General features: G+C 42.1%; 1 protein-coding gene and 1 long non-coding RNA gene across 2 annotated transcripts in view; one reads left to right on the forward strand and one right to left on the reverse strand.

Moving 5' to 3' along the window:
• Positions 1-9,251, reverse strand: part of LOC132404733 (uncharacterized) — a 36,677-nt gene extending 27,426 nt beyond the window's left edge. Inside the window, exon 1 of the long non-coding RNA XR_009515654.1 lies at positions 9,209-9,251. This is a non-coding gene — a long non-coding RNA (uncharacterized LOC132404733). The remainder of the gene's footprint in view (positions 1-9,208) is intronic.
• Positions 9,252-10,540: 1,289 nt separating this feature from the next.
• LOC132404732 (magnesium transporter NIPA2-like) overlaps positions 10,541-26,350 on the forward strand; it is a 29,150-nt gene continuing 13,340 nt past the window's right edge. The window contains exons 1-3 of the mRNA XM_059989148.1: positions 10,541-10,768; positions 17,600-17,869; positions 26,054-26,110. Coding sequence (XP_059845131.1) covers positions 10,738-10,768; positions 17,600-17,869; positions 26,054-26,110 — 358 coding nt within the window. The 5' untranslated portion in view covers positions 10,541-10,737. The remainder of the gene's footprint in view (positions 10,769-17,599; positions 17,870-26,053; positions 26,111-26,350) is intronic.

Genomic DNA, 26,350 nt, shown 5'->3' on the forward strand with positions numbered 1-26,350 from the left:
CCTCATCTCCATCCCAAATTTTGAGGCTATGTCCCTAGTTCTAATCTCACCTACCAGTGGAAACAACTTTTCTTCCTCTATTCTTAACTATCCCATTCATAATTTTATGTTTCTATAAGATCTCCTCTCATTCTTCTGAATTCCAGCAAGTACAGTCCCAAGTAACTCAACCTCTCCTCACAGACTAACTCCCTCATCTCTGGAATCAGCCTGGTAAACCTCCTCTGCACCACCTCCAAAGCCAGTATATCCTTCCTCAAATATGGAGTCTAGAACTACATGTAGTACTCCAGGTATGACCTCATCAGTACCCTGTACAGTTGCAGTGTAACCTCTATACTCTTAAATTCACTCTAACAATGAAGGCCAACATTCCATTTGCCTTCTCAATAGCCTGCTGCACCTGCGAACCAACCTTTTGTGATTCGTGCACAAACACTCCCAAGTCGCTCTGCACAGCAGCATGTTGCAATTTTTACCATTTAAATAATAACATGCTCTTTCATTTTTCCTTCTGAAGTGGATGACCTCTCATTTAGCAACATTGTACTCCATCTTCTAGACCCTTGCCCACTCACTTAACCTGTCTATATCTCTCTGCAGACTCTCTATCTTCTGCACAATTTGCTTTTCTACTCAATTTAGCATCATCAGCAAACTTAGATACACTGCACTTGGTCGCCTCTTCCAGATAGTTAATATATATCATGAACATTGACTGAGAAGGTGCTCAGGAAGCTTAATGGTCTGAGGGTGGATAAATCTCCTGGACCTGATGGAATGCACCCTCAGGTTCTGAAGGAAGTAGATGGAGAGATAGCAGAGGCATTAACGATGATCTTTCAAGAATCGATGGAGTCTGGCATTGTACTGGATGACTGGAAATTGCAAATGTTACTCTGCTATTTAAGAAGGGTGGGAGGCAGCAGAAAGGAAACTATAGACCCATTAGCCTGACATCAGTGGTTGGGAATTTGTTGGAGTCGATTGTTAGGGATGAGATTTTGGAGTACCTGGAGGCACATGACAAGATAGGCCAAAACCAGCATGGTCTCCTGAAAGGAAAATCCTGCCTGACAAACCTATTGTAATTCTTTGAGGGAATTACAAGCAGGGTAAACAAAGAAGACGCAGTAGGCGTGATGTACTTGGATTTTCAGAAGGCCTTTGACAAGGTGCTGCACATGAGGCTGTTTAGCAAGATAAGAGCCCATGGAATTACAGGGATGTTAATAGCATGGGTGGAGCATTGGCTGGTCAGCAGAATACAGAGAGTGGGAATAAAGGGATCCTACTCTGGCTGGCTGCCGGTTACCAGTGGAATTCCACAGGGGCCAGTGTTGGGATCACTGCTTTTTATGATGTATGTCAATGATTTGGATTAATGGATTTGTGGCTAAATTTGTCGATGATACAAAGATAGGTGGAGGAGTGAGTAGTGTTGAGGAAACAGAGAGCCTGCAGAGAGGCTGAGATAGTTTGGGGAATGGGCAAAGAAGTGGCAAATGAAATACAATGTTGGAAAGTGTATGATCGTGCAATTTGGTGGAAGAAATAAACGGGCAGACTATTATTTAGATGGGGAGAGACCTCCAGGTTGAGTCAGTTGTGAAGAACGTAAATGCAATGTTGGCATTCGTTTCTAGAGGTATAGAATATAAAAGTAGGGATGTGATGTTGAGGCTCTATAAGACACTTGTGAGACCACACTTGGGAGTATTGTGTGCAGTTTTGGGCTCCTTATTTTAGAAAGGATATACTGACATTGGAGAGGGTTCAGAGACGATTCACGGAATCCAGGAATGAAAGCATTACCGTTGTTTGAGGAACATCTGGCAGCTCTTGGGCTGTACTCCCTGGAGTTCAGGAGAATGGGGGGGGGGGGGATCTCATAGAAACATTCAGAATGTTAAAAGGCCTGAACAGATTAGATATGGCAAAGTTATTTCCCATGGTAGGGGATTCTAGGACAAGAGAGCATGACTTCAGGATTGAAGGACGTCCATTTAGAACTGAGATACAGAGAAATTACTTTAGTCAGAGGGTGGCAAATCTGTGGAATTTGTTGCCATGAGCAGTTGTGAAGGCCAAGTCATTGGGTGTATTTAAGCAGAGATAGATAGATTCTTGATTAGCCGGGGCATCAAAGTGTATGGGATGAAAGCAAGGGTGTGGGGATGACTGGAAGAATTGGATCAGCCTATGATTGAATGGCAGAGCAGACTCAATGGGCTGAGTGGCCTACTTCTGCTCCTATATCTTATGGTCCTATGGTCTAATAGTTGTGGGCCCAGCACTGTCCCTGCAGCACACCATTCACCACTGATTGCCAACCAGAGTAACACCCATGTATCCCAACTCTCTGCTTTCTATTAGTTAACCAATCCTCTATCCATGCTAATACATCACCCCCAACTCTTTGCATCCTTATCTTATGGATAAGTCTTTTATGTGGCACCTTATCAAATGTCTTCTGGAAATCCAAGTAAATAACATCCATCTATTCCCCTCTATCCACTGTACTCAGTATATGCTCAAAGAACTCCAGTAAGTTTTTCAAATAGGACCTACCGTGGCTGAATCCATGCTGCGTCTGCCTGATAAATATATTTCTTTCCAGGTGCCTTGCTATTTTTTCTTTAATGATAGCTTCAAGTGTAATGAATGTACCACAGCTTTGAGGGGCCGAAGGGTGCAGGGTAGCCCCCTCCTTTGTGAGAATCGTAAGAACATTATTGGGTTGGGTCAGAGGACCCAGGAAATGAGAGAGAGACAACGTTTGTGGATTGGGGACTATGCTACGTGCAAGCCCTCGGGCAAAGTGGGCTGGTTGAGAGAGAGATTGCATCACCCCAACCTGATTGACATCTACTACCCTGCGAGTTAAGATAAAAGAAGGGCTGTAGGGACAGACCCTCAGATGCACCAGAAGAAACGCTAATGATCACGTAATAGCGGGAAGCCATTTGGAGGAAGCCACGTGCGTTCGGTTCCCTTGCCTGGGAGCTGGTGGCTGGTACCACGGAAGACGACTTGGAACTAACAACAGGGAACCAACTCCCCCGACTCAACGGATTGGCCTCATAAAAGACCCGGGCAAGTTTAATACAGTCTCTCTTAAACCCAAAGAGCTGCAGCTTGAAAGGACAGTGACTTTTATCTTTCCATCGGACAATACAATATCCCCTAGACAAACGATAGAGCTATTGCTTATTGATGATGATTATTATACCCGCATTTTTAGATTGAGTATTGACGACGTATATTATCTGTATGTTTGCATTAATCTTCTTTTTGTGCCCTTTATCAATAAATACTTTTAAAAATAGTACCATCAGACTTCAACGGACCGCTCTATCTTTGCTGGTAAGTGATCCAGTAATGGGAATTTCGTAACAAAATTGGGGTTCTCGTCTTGAGATTTGAAACCAAATTGGGGAGCCAGTGAATCGGGCTTGTAAGTCCAAACTTGGATCTGGTACGCGGGTAGCCAGACGGGAAACCAGCAAAGATGGACGTGGATGAATTTATAGAAAACCCAACTCTGGAGGTGCTAGAGGCAGCCACCAAATCAGACTTGGTAAATTTGGTGAACGGGTTAAACCTCGCAGAGGTGAGGTCGTCAATGAAAAAGCGGGAGGTGCGAAGGGCCATAACTCAGTATTACATCAAGAAGAATGTATTTGCAGCTGAGGTATTGGAAAATATCCCTGAAAAGGTACCAGCTAGTGGGACGGCTCAGTTAGAGTTGGAGAAATTAAGGTTGGAACATGAAATTAAGTTAAAGCAGCTGGAAGCAGCCGAGAAAGAGAGAGAGAGAGAAAGGGCCGACAAACAAAGGGAGCATGCGCTCCAGCTAAAGGAGTTAGAGGTGAAACAGGATCAGGAGCTCCAGCTAAGGGCGTTAGAGGTGAAAAGGGAGCAGGAAAGAGCTGAGAAGCAAAGAGAGCATGAACTTCAGTTAAAAAAGCTGGAAGCAGCTGAGAAGGAGAAGGAAAGGGCCGAGAAGGAGAGGGAGGCAGAGAGACAGAGGAAACATGACTTGGAGATGGAGAAGTTAAAGCAAGAGCAACGCGGTCAGGGGTCAGACCTAGAGGAGCACTTCAATGTTAGTCGAGAATTGAGGCTAGTACCTCCGTTGGAGGAAACAGACGTCGATAGTTACTTCTTGCTTTTTGAAAAGGTGGCAGTGAATCAGAAGTGGCCAAAAGGTCAGTGGGTGGCGCTGTTACAAAGTGTGTTAAAGGGGAAGGCACAGCGGGCATATACGGCGTTGGCCATGGAGGAGGGAGAGGAGGAGAGTTATGACAAAGTAAAGGCGGCCATTCTCTGGGGTTAGGAGCTAGTACCTGAGGATTATAGACAAAAGTTTAGAAGTTTAAAGAAAGGGTGGAATCAGACGCATACCGAGTTTGCCTATGAGAAGGGTGTGCTCTTGGACCAGTGGTGCACCACAGAGAGAGTGTGAGAAGATTATGGGCACCTCAGGGAGTTAATTCTGATTGAGGAATTTAAAGGGTGTGTTTCGGAGGATATCTGGATGCATCCGAATAAGAAGCCGGATAAGTCCATCTCAGAATTTGCTAGGTTCACAGATGAATATGCCCTAACACACGACAAAGTTTTCCTCAAATAAAAGTACCCAGAGAGACCGTGGGAACGATCGAGAAAGTCCTCCGGCTGAGGCAGAGGTCCCGCCGGGAGCTAGTGGTAAGGTCCCGGGGGAAAGGCCAGACAGCTAGAGATTTCCGGGCTTGACCTGTTTTAATTGTGGAGAAGTGGGACATATTGCATCGCGGTGCTTTGCTCCGAGGAAAGAAACAGGAAAGGGGAAAGCAGCAGTCTCTATCGGATGTACCGTGGAAATCAGTAGATCGACGAGAGAGCCTCGGGTAGACAGAGTACAAGAAGGGTTGGAGGCTTGTCTGTCACACAGAACCATGTCTGTGAAGGAGGGAGACATACCAGTTCCCATACAGATCTGGAGAGACACGGGGGCTGAGCTGTCGTTGATCAGCAGTAAGGTACTAGAGTTTGGTCGAAAGACGAGAATGGTAGCTGTAAAGGGGATAAGTAAAGGAACCGAAATGGTGTCCTTACATAAGGTCATTATGGATTGTGAGCTGGTATCTGGACCAGTTGAAATAGGGGTGCGATCAGAATTCCCGAGGAAGGACGTGGACGTCCTTCTCGGTAACGATTTAGCAGGTGGTAAGGTTTGGCCAGCCATGCCAATGGCCAGCCGACCGGTGTGTGCGGTGGCCCCGCCCCTAGATTCCAAGATCTACCCCGCATGCGCGGTCACTCGCAGCCTGTCGAGAAAGGCAGCTGAGAATGAGAGCAGTTTAAATCTGGCCAGTTTTGATTTGGCGGAGACGTTCCTACCGACCTTGTACCACGAGGGTTTAGAGGGTGGTAAAACGAAGAGTAGTAAAGTCAAAGAGGGTAAGGAAGCGGAGGTAGATCTGCCCTTAGCGAGGGGAAAGGTCCTAGACGCCAGAAATAAAGATGAGGAACCACTAGAGTGGTTAAGAGGTCCAGAGTTGGACAAGGATGATCTGTCTGGTTTGGCAGAACTGTTTGAAGAAGTTGAAAATTCTCAAGGTGTTCCCGATAATGAAATGAGGGCAGTCCTAAAGGAAAAGGATGCCATTACCTCGAAGAAGTCTGCTGGGTTAGCAGATGAGGTTGCTTCAGCCCGTGGGGTTCAGTTTACTCTGGAAGGGAGTTGCCCAAAGAGTAACTGGGAGGATCAGGGGAACTTAGAATTTGAAAAGGGTACGGGTATTGAAAGCCTGGAAGAGGCCAATGTCCCGTTTGAGTGTGTCCAAGATGAGGATGCACGTGGTACTGAACCTAGTAACGGAGCTCAGAAAAAGTCTGAGGTATTTGATTCAGTGGAACGGGACGGCCATCCTTGTGGGTCGGATAGACTTGGTTCAGTGGGAAAAGGGTTAACGTTGCTAACCGTGGGAATTGAGAGTTCCCAGGTGTTTGTGCTCGAAGGTGTGTTCAAAGTTAATGCAGAGTTTAAGAATGGGGGAGATAAGAATTATCATTGAAGGAAACGGGAAATCTGTAGTTCCCAAATCAAATGAAGAAATCTTAAGCCCTGCAGATCGCTTACAGATTAAGCCGGAATATGACAGGGCCCCCAACGCTATTGTTATTCCAGCGTGTGGTGTAAAAGGGCAGAATTTGAAATGCTGCTTGAGCAAGGAAGTCGAACTGAAACCATATAGTCTGAAGGGGCCTGGCGAGAGGGTTAGCCACCTGTGTAAAATTACAGAGGTGGGTGGAAATTCAGAAGATGGGCTAAGTTTGGGACACGGTGTTGATAAAATAATTCCTATGGAACAGGCGGGCAAGGGTTTATCTCGCCACCTTACTCAAATTCCCCAGAGCAGAGGCGACGGTTAAGGGGGACGCCATTTTTAAATAGCAAAGCCGGTTGTACGGGATTTCGACAAAGCCTGTGAATAATATAGACAACCCCTTTGGAAGCCTGTCTGTTCAGTTTGAAAACGACCGAACGACTGGTATTTACATAAACTTTTGTAGATGCACGCATGCTAAGAGCACACCTCCTTAGTTTTGTTGCTGAAAAAAAAATAGGTGGTTATTAAATTGAAGTCTGATGCTACAAGACGTTCGTACGGTACAAGATGTTAAGATATTAAAGAAAGTGACACTGAAATCGTTAACTGTTTAGATACTGAATTGAATGTATCACTATATTACTCTGTAAAAAAAAACTTCTGTATTGTGTTAGATTCTAAAACCCTGTAAGACTCTGTACTACTTCGTTTTCACTGCTGGTGAAAACGCTTTGAAGAAAGGGGGTGTTATGAATGTACCACAGCTCTGAGGGGCCAAAGGGTACGAGGTAGCCCCCTGCTTTGTGAGAATCGCAAGAACATTATTGGGTTGGGTCAGAGGACCCAGGAAATGAGAGAGAGACATGGCCATTGTCTCCTGGAGACAACGTTTGTGGATTGGGGACTATGCTACGTGCAAGCCCTCGGGCAAAGTGGGCTGGTTGAGAGAGAGATTGCATCACCCCAACCTGATTGACATCTACTACCCTGCGAGTTAAGATAAAAGAGGGGCTGTAGAGACAGCCCCTCAGATGCACCAGAAGAAACGCCAACGATCCCGTAATAGCGGGAAGCCATTTGGAGGAAGCCACATGCGTTCGGTTCCCTTGCCTGGGGACTGGTGGCTGGTACCACGGAAAATGACTTGGAACTAACAATGGGGAACCAACTCCCCCAACTCAACGGATTGGCCTCATTAAAGACCCGGGCAAGTTTCAAACCGTCTCTCTTAAACCCAAAGAGCTGCAGCTTGAAAGGCCGGTGACTTTTATCTTTCCATCGGACAATACAATATCCCCTAGACAAACGATAGAGCTATTGCTTATTGATGATTATTATTATACCTGCATTTTTAGATTGAGTATTGATGACATATATTATCTGTATGTTTGCATTAATCGTCTTTTTGTGCCCTTTATCAATAAATACTTTTAAAAATAGTACCATCAGACTTCAACAGACCTCTCTACCTTTGCTGGTAAGTGATCCAGTTACAGGAATTTCGTAACGCAAGCAATTTCCCAACTACAGATGATTGAACCTATCAAGCTATTGAACCTATCCACCATAATGTTCTTCACAAGACCCAAACCCACTTCTTGCTTGATATCAATATGCCCTAGAATATCAGCATACCATTCTCGAATCTTACTATCCTTTGTTTCCTTCTCCTTGATGAATACAGATACAAAATGCTTGTGTAAATCATTGCCCACTTCCTCTGGCTCCAATCATAAATTCCCTCCTTTTTCTTCCACTTTCCCTATCCAACCTCTTGTTTTTAATGTATGTATAAATTGTAAAGGATTTGCCTTAATAGTTCACATGAAGGACATTTTTAGCCCTTCTGATTTCTGTTTAAATTCTTTTCTGCTTCCTTTATATTCTTCAGTTACCTTGTCCAATAGCATATACTTTCTTTCTCATTGTCTGTGCAAAGCAGACATCTTAATCAAATACCCCACTCAACCTGGACATTCTCTGTTCTCATCGGCAGAAGATATGAAAGCCTGAAAGCACGCACTACCAGGCTCAAGGGAAGCTTCTACCCTGCTGTTATAGAACTACTGAATATCCCCTGATACAATAAAAGGACTCTCGATCTCATTATCTACCTCGTCATGACCTGCACTGCACTCTTTCTGTAACAGTTACACTTTACTCTGCATTCTGTCAGTGGTTTACTGTGTACTACCGCAAAGCATTGTGTTATGTCTGAATGCCGTGCTAGAAAAGCTTTTCACCGTAATTATAATTACAAATACATTTTTCTTTTTTGACTAAAATTGCAACATCTCTGATCCTCCAAGGTTTTTGAACTTTGCTATCCTTCTCTTTGTTTCTCATAAGAACATATTGGTCTTGAATTATGACAAGGTGACCTATATGTCCAATTTAGACTTACCTAATAACAATAACACCCAATCTACACTCCACAATGCCTCCCTAATACAATTGTAATCAGCCTGTTGATTACTGTTCATTGCTGTTGTAATTACTTCCTGGACCTTATTTGACACTTAATACATCCTTCTTCTCCATCTTTATGTTTTTTTTCTCTCAGTCCTTAAATCTTATTCTTTATGCAATGTAGTTGGTCTCATTGTTCACCAGGGTTTGCAGTTCCAATCTTTCGGACAAAGCTTAAGTACCTGAAAATATAACTATAGGTTTAATTAGTGAAGTATGATGCAAGGTACCCTGTACTATAAAAATCAGGCCCATTGTTAAACTTCCAAGTATTTTAACAGGGTTGTAATCAGATGTTAAAAATGTATTGAGCTGTACATTCATCATTCACGTATAAACTCTGCTTAATAAAGGCTTCATAATAACATTCTTGCAACATGTACACATGCTTTGGCATTCAGCAGGTTAATATTCTCCAACCTATTCCTTTTTGAAAGGCCAACCTAGTATTTGTGTAACTAAACAAACCAGTTTATCTTTAAAAGGCTCACTATGAGTAAGACTACACCAAATTAATTCTCTTACCCTCCCATACATACATTACTTAAAATGAAGCCACACCCAATTGTTATTGAGGTTAGATTAGATCTTTGATTAGCATTTTAACCATGATATTAATTGACAGAAATCCACAGGACTACCTGTCCAAGTTCGACTGAGGGTGAAACGAAAGCTGATTCTGACTTGGCAACATAATATTTCAAAAATGCCTGATAAATGCTGGTTGTTTATTGTTCTATGTTTCCATGGGGACTAGGTCACCCTTGGATTCATTGTTCATATGTATGAAATCAAGCATTAAGGCCTGGAGCTGCTTGAAGCTCTTGCATCAAATTAGCAATATGCTGAATGCAAAACTTCAATTTAGCCCAGAAAATGGATTTCAGCCAGTGAAGATTTGCTCATATGTGACAAGGAGATTCCCTGTATGCCTTGAGTCAATGGAGATCAGAATTAAACTGTCCTGTGTTATACCTGACATGAAGGAAGATTGTGGTTATAAAAAGCTATATTTAACAATATAGTTCTTGAAGGCAGTTTAGGCTCAACAACCTTTTAGCTGGTTTACCAGTAGCCTTATCTCATACAGATATTTAATGGGAAAAACACTCGAGTACATTTTGCAAATCTTCTAAAAATGAAACACTAGATGGAATATCACTTTCCAGTTCCCTTTTAACTGACAGGCCTCTTTGACTTGTCCTTATATCACCATTCATTTACAGGCTTGGTCATGGAACTTTCTATCTCACAAAAAGGCATTAGGACCAAATCTCTTCATGTGAAAGGCCGCACATGAATTTCCCAAGAGCAAATCTATCTTGAATATCCATACCAAAAAAAGAGCAATCAATTAAAAAAAGACTAGTCTTTTTTTGTTAATTAAAACAACTGGCTGAAGGCCAAGTAAATTGGGTCTAAAAAATCGAGGTGTTGGGGCTACTTTGAAATTGATGGATTGGTGTGTTTGGCCCGCATTAAACCACCTGAGTGGAATACTAGAGCACCAAAGTACCAGAGCCGTGTCAGCTTCCTTTCCACTACTCTAAGCGCCATTGCTCCCCATGGGACTGGTTATATTTCTATTCTATGAACAAGATTCGTCTGGTAATGTTACATTTTCCTTTTGTGAATTACTTTCCTCAGGGGTTGCGACAAAATGTCAGGTGCCAGAGAAAGCATCACTTTTGTAATGATATTATTTAAATTGCTTATATTATTCTATACTCTCTAAGTAATATTGGAACGACGGAGATGAAGTTTACAATGCCGTAAGAAAGCATAACAGCGTCAAAATTTCAGAACTAAAATCAAAGGGTATTAGGCAAATCCTCCTGGCCAACCTGTCAAGTGCTCGCCCTGTCAGACAGGTGGGGCGGTGTGTGAGTGACAGCTCGACACACCTGAGAACGGAGAGCACCTTGCGGGGCGGGGCGGGGGCGTGCCTTTTAGCGGGAGTGTAAGAGGACGTGCTGGTTAGTAGAGTCGCATGATGAGTGTTCAGCGGAAGGATGGGGGAGATCACCAGTTAAAGAACTGGTTTTTAAAGTTGTGAGCTTGAAAAGGTTTTCGGAGAGAAACTTTCAGCGCGTTCGGCATTTTGGCCAAGAGGACTTGCAGAGTTTGTTCCGAGGAAACAACACTTCCCGTTGTTTGGGGAAAGATTACGATGGATCCAGGATACAAGCATTGTGTAGAAGGTAAAGTCTTTCGGCTCCTCTAGCCTGCCATCCGTGTATTGTCTGTATTATGTTTTTATTTCAACTTCCGTTACAAAAATAATACACGGGGTGTTTACGGAAATATTTCGTGATTTGAACCAAAATACAGATGCCACATTTTGCAAGAGAATATGTTTCTCTAGTCAAACCGCAATGACGCGATATATAGACGCAGCTTCAGAACCCCAATTACCCATAGTAGTCCAACTTTGAGCTTATTCATTTTACATTGGCATAAATGTAAGGCATTCATTAAGTTTTATTACCCACTTAAAACGTTGGTAGAATTAGAAACTTAATAATGAGACTGCACTGTTTAAATCGTTATCTGATTCGAGCCAGTTGTGTGTGGTTTATAACACGTATTCATTGAGTCCAAAATGTAACCCCCACTAGCTATAAAATGTAACTAGACCCTCCAAAATAATGCGGAAATATGTTGTAAGGCAACACTCCCTTCATCAAACCAAGTTATCTTTAATTTGTGCTATTGATCTTTACAAGGAACACGAAATGCTTCTGCTGTTGTGGCGTTTCAGTCCTGTTACAATTTTTCATAGTTTTTTTTTATTTTCCTTTATTTGCATTTTAAACTTTGAATAAAAAAGTGGAAACATTTATTTCTGATGCCTTGACTGAAAATGGATAGCGTGGCGGAGGCAATGAGATAGGTGCTGTAAGATGCAGGTAATGGTAGTGGATTGGGAAAGTTATTTGCGGAACGTTTTCGACACACTTTCCAACAGTGAGGCGTTTACTCGATGTCAATACTGCACCCACAAACTGAATGCTGAGTTCTAGTTATACTAAAGGTAAATGTTTTTATTCCTAAACGAGAGTAAATCTACAGGTGTTGGAAATCAAAGTAATGCACGCAGGTGTCGTCCCAAAGGTTTTCCATATACGCTGCCAGGCCTGCTGAATTCCTCCAGCATTTTGTGTGTATTACATTTGTTTTATTCCTAAACCATTTTATACCAGTTTTTATATATGTTATGGAAGAGTTGTCAAAGGCTGAATGCAGAACATGCTGCTAGCTGTGTTTACAGCTTTTGTGTGATTCCTTTCAAGCTTTCTATTCTGACAGATAGATCTTTCAGGTGAGAATGTATTTGTATAAACCAAAGGCAAACAGGAATTGCATTCCCTTTACAAGCAAAATCTGTGTACGTTTTCAGTAGTAGTAAGACAAAATCCAGGTTCTTGGCAGAATTCTATTCACACTCGTCTAACCTCCCTCTTTATGAATCCTTGTTTAGGAATCTCAGCTGCAAATCTGATACTCTTCTAATTCATGGTATACCTATATGCATCATCTTTGACCACAAAATCTTTCTGATTTCATTTCCAGTCCAAAGTCCACTGAGATACTAAATAATGTTTTTTAGTTGTTTGTCCTTACCAATCTTAAACGTTTCATCACTTATTATGAGAGCATTCCTTTTGTTCTGGCCTTCTGACCCCACACCACTTCCCTGCTTTCCCTAATCCCTTCTCACAATATCTACTTCATCAAGGCATCTTAGAATTATCCATATAATTCTTTTAAATGGCACAGATAACTGGCCTATGCTGCCCAGTCTTTTCCCAGGAATTAATCTAATGAATCTTCACTGTAGTTCAAAGTTCACCTTTCAGCTCACTGCTTGCAAGGTTTGTTCGTCTCTGTGGTGAATTTAGGCTGTGGCCTGCAGCTGATGTTCCCTGGGTCGGCTGTGACTGGATTCGTGGCTGTGGACTCACTTTCATCAACTTCAGTTCAGTTGCTTGCTTTTATCGTTTGCATGACTTGCTTTTTTTTCTGCATGTCAGGCATTTGACAGCCTTTTTAAAGATGGGTTCTATGGGGTTTCTTTGTTTTGTGACTGCCCAGGAGGAGATGAATCTCAAGGCTGTACGGAGTATAAATAATAAATGTAATTTGAACTTTGAAACTTAAACTGACATGATTATCTGTTATTCTTGTACAAGGCTACCTGGTGGTTCATTTTGGTGGGTCAAATATGATGGCAGAATCTAGTATTAATGGTAAGACTCTTGGCAGTGTGGAGGATCAAAGGGATCTAGGGGTCTGAGTCCATTGGACACTCAGCTGCTGTGCAGGTTGACTCTGTGGTTAAGAAGGCATACGGTGCATTGACCTTTATCAACTGTGGGATTGAGTTTAGGAGCTGAGAGGTAATGTTCCAGCTATATAGGATCCTGGTCAGACCCCACCTGGAGTACTGTGCTCAGTTCTGGTCACCTCACTGCAGGAAGGATGTGGAAGCCATAGAGGAGATTTACAAGGATGTTGCCTGGATTGGGGAGCATGCCTTATGAGAATAGGTTGAGTGAACTCGGCCTTTTCTCCTTGGAGTGTCAGAAAATGAGAGGTGACCTGATAGAGGTGTATAAGATGATGAGAGGCATTGATTGTGTGGATAGTCAGAGGCTTTTTCCCAGGGCTGAAATGCCTAGCATGAGAGGGCAGAGTTTTAAGATGCTTGGAAGTAGGTACAGAGGAGATGTCAGGGGCAAGTTTTATACACAGAGAATGGTGAGTGCGTGGAATGGACTGCCGGCGGTGGTGATGGAGGCAGAAACAATAGGGTCTTTTGTTATGAGTGCTGAACAGACCTGATGGAAATGGGGTGAAGAGTTAACCATTCCCCCCCCCCCCCCGTTTGAGAACTATGCACTATTGCTATTGCTATGCTGCTAATGAGAGAGAGAGATGAAGCACAGAGACAGGAACATCTGCTACAGATAAGAGAGAGAGAGACAACTGATTTATGTATTATGGCTTCTTCACTGATGGAAAGGTAAACAATCTTTCGCTACGTTACTTTGCTCGTTAACATTCCTAAGGAGACAGCAGGAGTGGCCTGATTTGATGGACATGGTCATGTTGAGTTGATGGATGGCTGATACCCTGTCAGTGGGGATAAAAGACAGATGTGGGGAGACACCCATCAGGCACACCAGTGGACACTGACCGAGTGTTGTGCACCCACAGGAAGGTGGGGGCTTCGAGGACCGAATCAGGAGATCGGTCACAAAGCTCACAGTGTGAGGGCAGGGCCGGTGGGGGCTTGTGTGTGTGTCCACTCATGCCAGAGTGACGAGTCCACCACAGAAGAAAGGTCTGGCTGAGAACAGAGGGTCATAACCCAAGTGACCACAACAGTACAACAGGATCAGAAAACAACAGAAGGTTTGCTGGCTGCAGTCAGTCTCTCCCTCTCCCTCTCCCTCTCCCTCTCCCTCTCCCTCTCCCTCTCCCTCTCCCTCTCCCTCTCCCTCTCCCTCTCCCTCTCCCTCTCCCTCTCCCTCTCCCTCTCCCTCTCCCTCTCCCTCTCCCTCTCCCTCTCCCTCTCCCCCTCCCTCTCTCCAATACAGCAACCACAACTACCTCAGCACACATGGACTGAACTGTACATTCTCTTATGACAATTCATTTACCCCTAGACATTGATAGAGCTTGTTTATTATTGTTGATTATTATTCCTACACCTATCTTTATTATTGCTAACTTGTTTTATATGTATATTTGCATTTTTGATACTATATTGTATAGTTTACTAATAAACACTTCTAGTTTTCGATACCACCACACTCCAATGGATTCTTCTATTTCTGCTGGCCTGTAAACCCAGTAACGGGGTACGTAACACTTTTAAGAGATTCCTGGATAGGTACATGGAGCTTAGTAAAACAGAGGGCTATGGGTAAAGCCTAGGTAGTTCTAAGGTAAGGACATGTTCGGCACAACTTTGTGGGCTGAAGGGCCTGTATTGTGCTGTAGATTTTCTATGTTTCCAATACCAGTACATCCATGTGGAATAGATTAAACATCATTTAAATATTTGTCTGTTTTACTCTTGTTACGAAATCCTGTAACTGGATCACTTACCAGCAAAGATAGAGAGGTCCGTTGAAGTCTGATGGTACTATTTTTAAAAATATTTATTGATAAAGGGCACAAAAATAAGATTAATGCAAACATACAGATAATATACGTCGTCAATACTAAATCTAAAGCGCAGGTATAAGAATAACCAATAAGAAATAGCTCTATCGTTGTCTAGGGGATAATGTATTGTCTGATGGAAAGATAACAGTCACTATCAGTTCGTTCAAGCTGCAGCGTTGTTGGGTTTAAGAGTGATGCGGTTTAAACTTGCCCAGGTCTTTTATGATGCCAATCCGTTGAGTCAGGGGAGCGGATTCCCCCGTTGTTAGCTACAAGCTGTTTTCCGTGGTTCCAGCCACCAATTCCAGCCACAGAATTGAACGCACGTGACCTCATTCAGATGACTTCCTGCTGTTACGTGGTCGCTTAACGTTTCTTCTGGTGCATCTGAGGGACTGTTCCTACAGACCCTCTTTTATCCTGACTTGCAAGGTCATCGATGTCAATCAGGTTGGGGGTGTGCACTCTCTCCCTCAACCAGCCCACTTTGCCTGAGGCTGTTCACGTAGTATAGTAGCTCAATCCACAAATTGGTCTCCAAGAGACAATGGCCATGTCCCGTAGCTTTACATCACTGGGGAAACGAGCCAGCCTGCACATCTCTTTTCCCATTTCCTGGGCCCCTTGACCCAGCCCAACAGAGATCTTGCGATTCTCACAAAGGAGGGGGCTATGGACGTAACACTCTTATGATGATCTAATTTAGGCTTGTATTGCTTGATGTTTTTGTCTAGTTCTCACACAGAAGGCACTAAAGATGTCCCAATAGTAATAGAAAGTCTAAGGGCAAAAAGGAGAGGACTTGATAAACAAAAGTACTTGATAAACTAATGGAGCTAAAGGCTGATAAGCCCACTGAATCTAGGATTCCCAACAGTCCAGCGGAGATGATTACAAACCTGCATTAGTGTCTCTCAGCCAGCACTACCACCATTTGTGTCATTCGTTCCCTGCCTTGTCTTTAATATTCCTGTTTTTCTTCTTCCATCATGACCATCTTTTCTGCTACTTAAGACATGCCTGATTTCCAACATTTCTGGCTCTGATGAAAAGATCTTCACATGCAATGAAACTGCTTTTTCTCTCTGTCCAGATGCTTCCTGATCTTGTGAACATTGCTAACATTTTCTGATTTTTAGTTTAGTTTTACTAGCATTTGCAGGTTTTTGCTTTTCAATGCAACTTCTAGCAATACCTTGACATTGAGGAACTCCAGTGTATTTTGCATGTCGTTTGTCTGCAGTGTTCCTCTTGAGAACACTTGCATCCATTACTCAATGCTCCCTTGATAAATGTTTCTGGCCAATTGATAATTCAAGCATGCAATAAAAAAAAAAGCTGTAAAGTTTCATTTGGACTTTTGTCTGGGCTACTTCATTTTATTTCGGTGTGAGAGGTAGAAGCATCATTGCCCGTTACTGGAAGGTCTTTACTACAAGTTGCAGTGTGAAAAATCACTGCATCTGAAGGTTTGTGTAACAATCTGGGTAGTACATCATCTTGAACTGTAAAACCTGCTCAATTGACATCTGATTCTGTGAATCAGACCTTTCTTGTTTTTTCTTGTCAACCTAGTGTAATCACTGCAGTTGTGGGGTTAACTCAAAACACTGTCATCTGTGACAACACTTTCAAAATTTATCTTGATTAATTTTGATCATTTATCTTGATTAAATTTTTCAAAACTTAATGTTGATCTTGTTCCTTAATAAAGGTGACTAACCAAACTGTATGGTTTGTGTCCATATGAATCAATCTGCAGTTGAGTAATCTGCATTTCTACTGACCTTTCATTAAGCTACAGTGTCTCTGCCATTCATGCTGTGTTAAGTAAATCGCTGATCATCTGCAGTGATCATGTATGATCTGCCTCAGATCTCATCTCACTTGTGCCAGTTCCTCTTTGTCCATAATTCCTTCACATTATATGAAGAATGTAAGACCCCTGGAAAGAGGTAGACAGCTTAATTGATTGGACATTATTGGCAGATGAAGAATAATGTGGGGCTATTTCCTTTAGTAAAATAGATGAACTTTTTTGTTTAAAGAAGTGAGGTTATCTTGAAGAACATAGAATTCAGAGGGGAGTTTATAACACAGATGCCGAGTGGAAGTTATCCCTGTGGAATTGGGGTGCATCTAAGGCTGAAGTAAAGGGGAATTTATTCTCCAGAGGGTCATGAATCAGTTGATGCAGCCAATGAGTTACTGAATTCATTGATGATATTTAAGGCCAAAATAATAGATTGTTGGTCTATAGGGGATCCAAGGGATATGGAGAACAAGCAAGAAAGTGGAATGGAAGTTGAGTCAGATCATCCATAATTTATGAATACGAGTCCCTCTTGACAAGTGGGGGTTGGGTTGATGTATTCCTAGAAAATGGTATATATTGTGAGTTCTGTAAGATGCCTCATCTGGTTAGCATCAAAAAATAGAGTGATGGTAAAATGTGGTTTATTTATTTACTTTGAAACCATGGATTTCTTATACCCAATTGGTTATAATATGGGAGCCACCAGTTGTGGAACAGATTGAAAAGACTATGTGCCTTCTGCCATTTCTTATACTCGCTTTTTATATTGCTTTTGGTAGTTCAATTATGGAAAAAATACTTCTTCAAAATTGAATATTTTGAATAAAGTATCATTTTAAAAATAAATCTGATTTGGCTCAAATCCATTATTAAATTTCCCCATCTTTATAACCTTTAATGACATTAATTAAATATCTCACTTTTGATTAAGTACAATGTAGGACGTAATTTATCTTAAAATATATTTTAGAAAATATATATTTTTAAATTGATTATAAACAGATACTATAAATAAACTGAAAATGTTTTTCTTACACAGGTTCCTTCATTTCTTTTGCTTGCCCATCTATGTCTCAGTGGGCTTTATGTTGGATCATCAATGTGACCAAAGTGAAAGACATTCATCACAATATACTGCATGAAGAATTCAACAGGACAGACCTTGAAACAGTAACTTGGCCTGAAACGCAATCCAACCTGTACATTGGGCTGGCACTAGCGATCGCATCCAGTCTCTTCATTGGAAGCAGCTTTATACTCAAGAAGAAGGGTCTCTTGCGATTGGCTAATAAAGGAAATATCAGAGCTGGTATATTTTGTTTTTTAAGATTTTGAAATCAACGCTGTTTAAGTTTCAAGGATGAATTAGCTTTACAGTTATTTGAACCATTGACCTTGGGCAAATTGTTCAGCCAAATTCCAAGTTACAGTAAATGCTGAGGAATAATTTGCATGAGTTTAATATGAACAGTAATTTAGGAAAATGAGGATTACATTCAATCTTTATTTTTGTGTCATAAGTCTTGAGATAACTTGGTAATAAAGACCAGATGATTATTCCTTTAATAACTAAAAGAATAAGGAAGTGCTTGGCTAAAATCCTTACCTGTGAGAGGTGAGTATGCAGTTCTTTGTTCAGCTCAAATGAAGTTCCCTGCAATCTTTATTTATCAGCCTGACTATCCATTTTGTAAAGTGTATGGTGAGCAAAGCAGAACATTTTCCATCCATCTGTATCAGTGAACCTGTTTTATAATGATTTTATTGCAATGAATTCCAGGTTTCTAGATCTCTAGTTCATCAAAATGCTGTTCCCTAAAGTAATCTCAAACTTTGATTTAATCTAATTAGAACTGGTTTATTGTTGAGGTATATACTAAAATACAGTGAGATCCTTTCTTGCATACCATTCATACAGTTAAATTTATTATCCAACTACATTCTTGTCATCCCATACAAGCCTGAGATTCTTTTTCTTTAGTATCTTAGTATCTCTTAGTATCTTTCCTTTCAGTTAGTCCTGACGAAGGGTCTCAGCCCAAAAAGTCAACAGTATTTCTCCTTATAGATGCTGCCTGGCCTGCTGTGTTCCACCAGCATTTTGTGTGTGTTGTTTGAATTCCCAGCATCTGCGGATTCTTTTTCTGCAAGCATACTTAGCAAATCTATAAAGCAGTAGCAGTAAACGGGATCAATGAACAACAAACTGTGCAAATGCAGATATAAATAGCAATAAATAATGAACATGAAATAACAAGATAAAATAGTCCTTAAAAGAGTGTAGTTAATCCCTTTTGTTCAAGAGCCTGATGGTTGAGGGGTAATAAATATTCTTGAACCTGGTAGTGTGAGTCCTGAGGTACTTATACCTTCTATCTGATGGCAGCAGTGAGAAAAGGAGCATGGCCTGGGTGGTGAGGATCTTTGATGATGGATTTTTTACAGCAACATTTCATGTATTTGTGAGAGTTTTACCTGTTATATACTGCACTGAATCCAGCACACTTCTGTAGGATTTTCAGCTCAAAGGCATTGGTGTTCCCATACCAGGCCATAATGCAGCCAGTCAGCGCATTTTCTACCTCTGTGTCATTATAAAAGGATCCTATTCTGGCTGGCTGCCGGTTACCAGTGGAGCTCCACAGAGGTCGGTGTTGTGACCGCTGCTTTTTACAATGTATGTCAATGGATTTGTGGCTAAATTTGCCGAAGATTCAAAGATAGGTGGAGGAGCGGGTAGTGTTGAGGAAACAGGGAGACTTAGATAGTTTAGGGGTAAAGAAGTGCCAAATGAAATACGATGTTGGAAAGTGTATGGTCATGCACTTCGGTGGAAGAAATAAACTGGCAGACTATTATCTAGGTGGGGAGAGAATTCAAAATGCAGAGATGCAAAGGGATTTGGGAGTCCTTGTGCAAGATACCCAAAAGGTTAACCTCCAGGTTGAGTTGGTTGTGAAGAAGGCGAATGCAATGTTGGCATTCATTTCTAGAAGTATAGAATATAAGAGCAGGGATGTGCTGTTGAGGCTCTATAAGGCACTCGTGAGACCACTCTTGGAGTATGTGTATAGTTTTGGGCTCCTTATTTTAGAAAGGATATACTGACATTGGAGAAGGTTCAGTGAAGATTCACAAGAACGATTCCAGGAATGAAAGGGTTACCGTATGAGGAATATCTGGCAGTTCTTGGGCTGTACTCCCTGGAGTTCAGGAGAATGAGGGGAGATCTCATAGAAACATTTTGAATGTTAAAAGGCCTGAACAGATTAGATATGGCAAAGTTATTTCCCATGGTAGGGGAGTCTAGGACAAGAGGGCACAACTTCAGGATTGAAGGATGTCCTTTTAGAACTGAGATGTGGAGAAATTACATTAGTCAGAGGGTGGTAAATCTATGGAATTTGTTGCTACAAGTGGCTGTTGTTGGGTGAAGTTGTTGGGTGAATTTAAGGTAGAGATAGATAGGTTCTTGATTAGCCAGGGCATCAAACGTTATGGGGTGAAGGCAGGGGAGTGGAGATGACTGGAAGAATTGGATCAGCTCATGATTGAATGGCGGAACAGACTCGATGAGCCGAATGACCGACTTCTGTTCCTTTATCTTTTGGTTTTATATAGTACATTGAAGCAGAAAATGTCATTATATAGCACATTAAAGCAGAACGAGGTAAAACAATAAGAATGCAGTATAGTGTAACAGTTACAGAGAAAGTGCAATGTAGGTAAGCACTAAGGTGGCAGACCATAACAAGGTAGGTTGTGAGGTCAAGAGTCCATCTTATTGAACTAGAGAACTCTTTAATAGTCATTACTAAGCTGCCCTTGAGCTTGGTGGGATGTGCTTTCTGGCTTTTGTATCTTCTGCCTAGTGGAAGGGAAGAAGTGAGACTGTGCAAGGTGGGTGTGGCCTTTGATATTGCAGGCTGCAGCAGCAAGAGGAATAGACAGAGTCTGTGGTGGGGAAGCTGGTTTCCGTGATATGCTGAGCAGTGCCTACAACTCTTGTGGTTGTGTATGGAGCATTGATAAAAATGGGTAGAGGGTTGAGGAAGCAAAAGTGCAGAGCACCAATGTTTAGAATACTTGTGGCAGACACTGTCTAACTACTGTTTGTGGTCTATTGATCAGGAAGTCGAGGATCAGAGTGAAGCGTTTACTCCCAGGGACTGGAGTTTAGATATAACCATAGGTTTTTACTTTTAATTTCGTACGATGAAATCTTGTTCTTTAAACTTCCTCTGAATGTTAGATACAGTTCAGAGAAGATTTACTAGACATATACTTATATGGAAAAGTAGGACATTTGCTGGAGGTTAAAATAAATGAGAAGGGGGTTACTGACCCCCTTCTTAGGATCTTAGGATATTAATAGGATATAACAGATTGGATGAGAAAACATTTTTAAATTGATCATGTAGGAACTAGAAATTACTTCTAATATTGCAATTATCAAATTGTTTTGTTTGATAATGTCTGGGATGAAATTTAGTCCTTCTTTTACCCAAGTAATTGCTGATTTATTATTATTTTTTTTTAATTTTGTCCCATCTTCCTTGGAGCATATCTATCTTACAGCAACCTGTACCTCTAATTTTACCTAAACATTCCCAACCCCTCTGTATTTCTACTCACTTTTGAATGTAGCCCTTGTTCATGGTATCAATGACAGAGCAAGTTTGAGGAGGTTGATGCACTGCCTGGGGCCTCATTAGAAGAAGTTAGCCACCTAGTCATCCTGGGACAGTGGAAGATCAGCACCAACATTCTCAAGATCAGTGCTCTGGAAGTGGGGCCTTATCTTGACCAGCCTTCATTTACGCATTCAGGGGCTGGAGGAATATTGTGGGTGAATGGTTTGAAATGGAAGCTCATATTTCATTTGTCTCTTAATTAATGCGTGTAAGTTCCTCCTTAATTCTCAAAGTGAGAGTTCACAGGAAATTCACAGACACCTTTGTGACACCAGGGACATGCAGCAAGGTATACAAACCAGAACCCATTACAATTCCACCCTATGCATCAACGGCAGCAACTTCTCCCTTCCTGACAGGTGGAATTCCTTCAATGCATGACTTGACAAAATGAATGATGCGACATCAAGGAGAGTAACCCCCCCCCCCCCCCCACCAACTGAGGAACAGGCATCCTGACTGGCCACAGCTCAGGTGAGGGAGATCCAGGCCAGGGTAAACTCACTCAAAGCTGCCTGGCCAAGTGCAGAGTGATTGCATGGCTCAGCTAACAGATGTCATCCTTTGCAACAGTCCACTGTCTTTGCAGGGTTCAAGGCAGCCACCATCTTTCCAGTGCCCAGGAATGAAAGTAACTAGTCTAAACGTTAACCACATAGAGCACTGACCTCAACAATTGTGAAGTGCTTGGAGTGGCTGGTAATGGACAGTATAAAATCCCATCTTCCAGCTACATTGGACCCTTTACTGTTCATCCACCACTCGAGCTGGTCCATTAGTGATGGCATAGCCTCGGTTCTCCCCTCCATCTTGTCCCACCTAGAAAATGATGCCAGGATGTTGTCATTGACTTCAGCTCGACACTTAACACGATCATTCCTCAGAGGCTGGTGGGTAAACTGTCCTGGTTGGGACTTAACACCCCCTCTGCAACTGGATCTTGGACTTCTTGATGGAAGGACACAGTCAGTTCGAGTTGGCAGCAACATCTCAAACTCCACGCTGAGCACTGGTACCCCACAGGGCTGTGTGCTCAGTCGGTACCTGTCTGTGCTACACCTGCCCATTCACAGTTCTTCCAGGTGAGTCAATACTTCACTTGGAAATCTGCTTGGGTTGCCTACTGCACCCAGTGCTCCTGGTGCTGCCACTTCTACATTGGTGAGGCTGTGTAAATAGGGAGACCAGTTTGTAGAGCACCTCCGCTCTGCCTGCAAACATTAGATTTTCCTGATGGCCAACCATTTTAATTCTTATCCCTGTTCCCATTCTAACGTGCCACTCCACGGCTGCCTCTTCTGCCCCGATGAGGCCACTCACAGGGTGAAGGAGCATTGCCTTGTATTCCGACTAGGTAGCCTCCAAAGTGATGGCATGAATATTGATTTCTCCTTCTGGTTATTTCCCCACCTCCTTCCCTCTTCTATTCCCCATTCTGGCCTCTTACCTTTTCCCTCCCCTTCTTCCTATCCTCCCATAGTCCAGTCTCCCCTCCTGTCAGATACGTTCTTCTCTTGGCCTTTCCCCAGTTTCTTTCTTACTTCCCCCTCCCCCATCCACCTGGCTTTGCTCATCCCCCTACCTCTCCCCCCCCCCCACCCACCTTTATATTCTGGCATCTTCCCCCTTCCCTTCCAGACATGATGAAGGGTTTTGACCCAAGATAGACTGTTTTTTCTCGTTTCCATAGATGCCGCCTGACCCATTGAGTTCTGCCAGCATTTTGTGACTACTGCTCTAGGTTTCCAGCATCTGCAGAATCTCCTGCGTTTGTGACCCCTGCTAACTTGCGACTGCACTGCCAGAGCCAGCTCAAACCACATCATCAAGTTCAGCGCATCAGCGACAATGATGAGCTGGCATACAGAAAGGAGGGAGAGAGGCTTATCAAATGGTGTGAGAACACTAAACTGAGTCTCAACATGCGCAATACAAAAGAGATGATTGTGGACTTCAGGAAGGCACAGGTCGGCCAGTCTCTATTACATATCAGTCAACACACAGTACACTGCAGATGCTGTGGTCAAATCAACACGTACAAACAAGCTGGAGGAACTCAGCAGGTTGGGCAGCATCCGTTGAAATGAGCAGTCAACGTTTCGGGCCGAAACCCTTCGTCGGGACTTTGTCTATTACACATCAATGGGTCTGTCATGCAGAGAGTGACAGCACAAATTTCCTTGGTGTGCATGTAACAGACAATTGAACCGGCACCCACAACATCTCCTCATTAGTCAAGAGGGCACCGCAGCATCTACACTTTCTGAGGAGATAAAGGCATGCAAGGCTTCTGGTCCTCCTCCTAACAACCTTCTACAGGAGCACCATCGAGAGTCTTGTCTGGCCACATCATTGTACAGAAGCTGCAAAGCATCAGACCATGAGACCTTACAGAGGATAGTAAAACCTGCTGAGAGGATCAGCAGGGCTCCCACCCCCACTTTGTAACATTTTCTGTGAGTGTTGTACACAAAGCATTGTTGAGGATCCCTACCACCTATCCCATAATCTCTTTGACCCACTACTGTCAGGAAGGAGGTACAGGACCATCTGGATGAATGAATACTTTACCACCATTGAGATTTTGTTACTAGGATAGCAAGCTGGTAATTGTTTACCTGTGATGTGCACATCAATGCAGTTTGACTTTTATTTTATTAATTTATTTGTGGTAATATTTTGTTCTGTGTGATGTGTGTGATATATGCATTGTGAGTGCACCGTGGTTTGGAGTAACATCGTATAATTTGGTTGTATACGAGAATGCACACAGATGACAATATACTGCAACTTGAACTTGTTTTTTGGCTATGGTCCCATTTTATTCTTACTTAGATTCAAAATATGTCCTTTTTATATATGCAACCTCTATGCAGATGGATAATACATGCCTGTGCGTTTTTCAGGTGCTCAAGGTTTGGGTTTACTGTACCCTTGCATTAAGAAGAGATCACATATTTAGAAAAAAGTCCTTATCACTATTTTCTAAAACAACGGTCCCCAACCTCCAGGCCACAGACCGATCATTGATCTGCACTGACATTTACGTGCTGGGCAGCACCTAATTGATTAGCTTGTTTATTTCAGCTTTTTTCTTAAAGATGTGCTGGCTGTGTTCTGCCTACTGCTGCACCCCTGCATCCTTTGCGGCCCGGTATCGGTCCATGGCCTGGAGGTTGGGGACCACTGCTCGAAAACAGAAGCCTTTTTAAACCCCACTGACTCCCATATTGTAACTGGGAATGCATTCCCATGGAAGTTTTTTTTCCTCAACAATATTGCTGAACTGATCTGGATGAGATATTTAACCAAAGCATTGTTTTCTTATCACAAACAAGAGAAACTCTGCTGATGCTGGAAATCCAAGCAACACACAAAATGCTGGAAGAACTCAAAGGGCCAGGCAGCATCTATGGAAAAGAGGAAATGTTGACTAGCCTGCTGAGTTCCTCCAGCATTTTGTATGTGTTACACTGTCTTCTTGTACTATTAGTTCAAGTGTAAATTTAATGATCTTGTGACATTATCCACATGCAAAAGTCTCTACTGGTGCACCACCTAATGTTTTCTATTCCATCACACCCCAGCATCACCATAAGGCATAGGAGTAGAATTAGACCATTTGGTCCATTGAGTCTGCTCTGATTTATGGCTGATTTATTATCCCTCTCAACCCCATTCTTCTGCCTTATCCTTGTAACCTTTGATGTCTCTACTAATCAAGAAACTAACAATCTCTGCTTTAAATATACCCAATTACTTGGCCTCCACAGCCATCTGTGGCAATGAATTGCACAGATTCACCTTGGCCAATGCTGTAATTCACATTAGTTTTCCTTTCATATGACTCGTCATTTATTTCCTTTGAGGAGAAAAAAATGTTCAGCTTGTTGTGAGATACAGTGACTCTCTATGGAAATACACTGTTTTCTAATGGCAAAAGTAAGCTTGTTAAAGTGTTGGTTTGCTCCTGTTACTTCGCAAATATCTTCAATGTTTGTATCTAGGGCAAGGTGTGATGAAAATGATTCATTTTTTTGATTTGGGTTACTGCATTCACCGTCAGAAAAAAGTTAGTACCACAACTGCATTAAATGGCCGTGCTGCCATGCCTCATTCCCATCTGACTTGGGCCCTCTCATATTTTCCAGTACTGGTGAAATCCAAGGAGCCTTGCTAATGAGTCTTAAATGAGGTCTGTACTTTGGAAAGCATTTTCAGTCAAGGCTCAAAGATCATGTGCATTCTGTTGAGATTAAGCATTACTGTTACTGAATAAATTGGTAAGATTCTTGAATCCAAATTTCACTCTGTCTAACTTTGGCAGATAAGCTGGCTCTCCTATCGTCACTGAAATTGTAATTCAATTTCCTGACATATTAGTTTTAGTTTGTTGAAATTGTATTCATGTAAATTGTATGATGTTTCAAAACATTGAGACATTTTGAATTGACAATTAAATGCCTTAAATAATGCAAAGCTGTTATGAAATTTGTTCCCTGAAGCCACTAGAAATACTCCCTGAAAATGTTCATTCTTTAGTAGGATGTTTCAAAGTCTGAAATTATGATTATGTGGGGGTGTGGAGAGGAGAGAAAAGTGTTTTTATTAGCTATATCCTTTCTTGGGTGGTTGGAAAGTTAAGTAATTTTATGTCTAAGAAAATAAAGTTCTAGATAATGATTTTTAACCATTATTGCCAATGAATAGGGTGTAAAATGTTGACAGTTTTTTAACCTGCACTTGAACCATCTGGAAGTACAATCCATTATATTAACTCTTCTGTGATAACCTTGCAGGTCAAGGAGGATATGCCTATTTGAAGGAATGGCTATGGTGGGGAGGACTTCTCTCTAGTAAGTTGCTTTGTGCGTGTGTGTGTATTTGTTTAACTGGTGCTACTACTTAATGTCGGGTATAAATAAACTAGTCAAGCTGAGTTTGTATGTATTCAGGATTTCAGGTTGCTATAGATAGCTATCTCACTTTTGTAAAGTTAATTATGATCTCAGAATAGGTTTGTTAGGGTCCAGGCAAAAAGGATGCTTCACAAACAAATGGAAATCATCTGTCTTGGTATCAGCACAAGCGTAAAC

Source organism: Hypanus sabinus, chromosome 14 (genome assembly GCF_030144855.1).
Source record: "Hypanus sabinus isolate sHypSab1 chromosome 14, sHypSab1.hap1, whole genome shotgun sequence".
In the NCBI taxonomy this organism is placed as follows: Eukaryota; Metazoa; Chordata; class Chondrichthyes; order Myliobatiformes; family Dasyatidae; genus Hypanus; species Hypanus sabinus.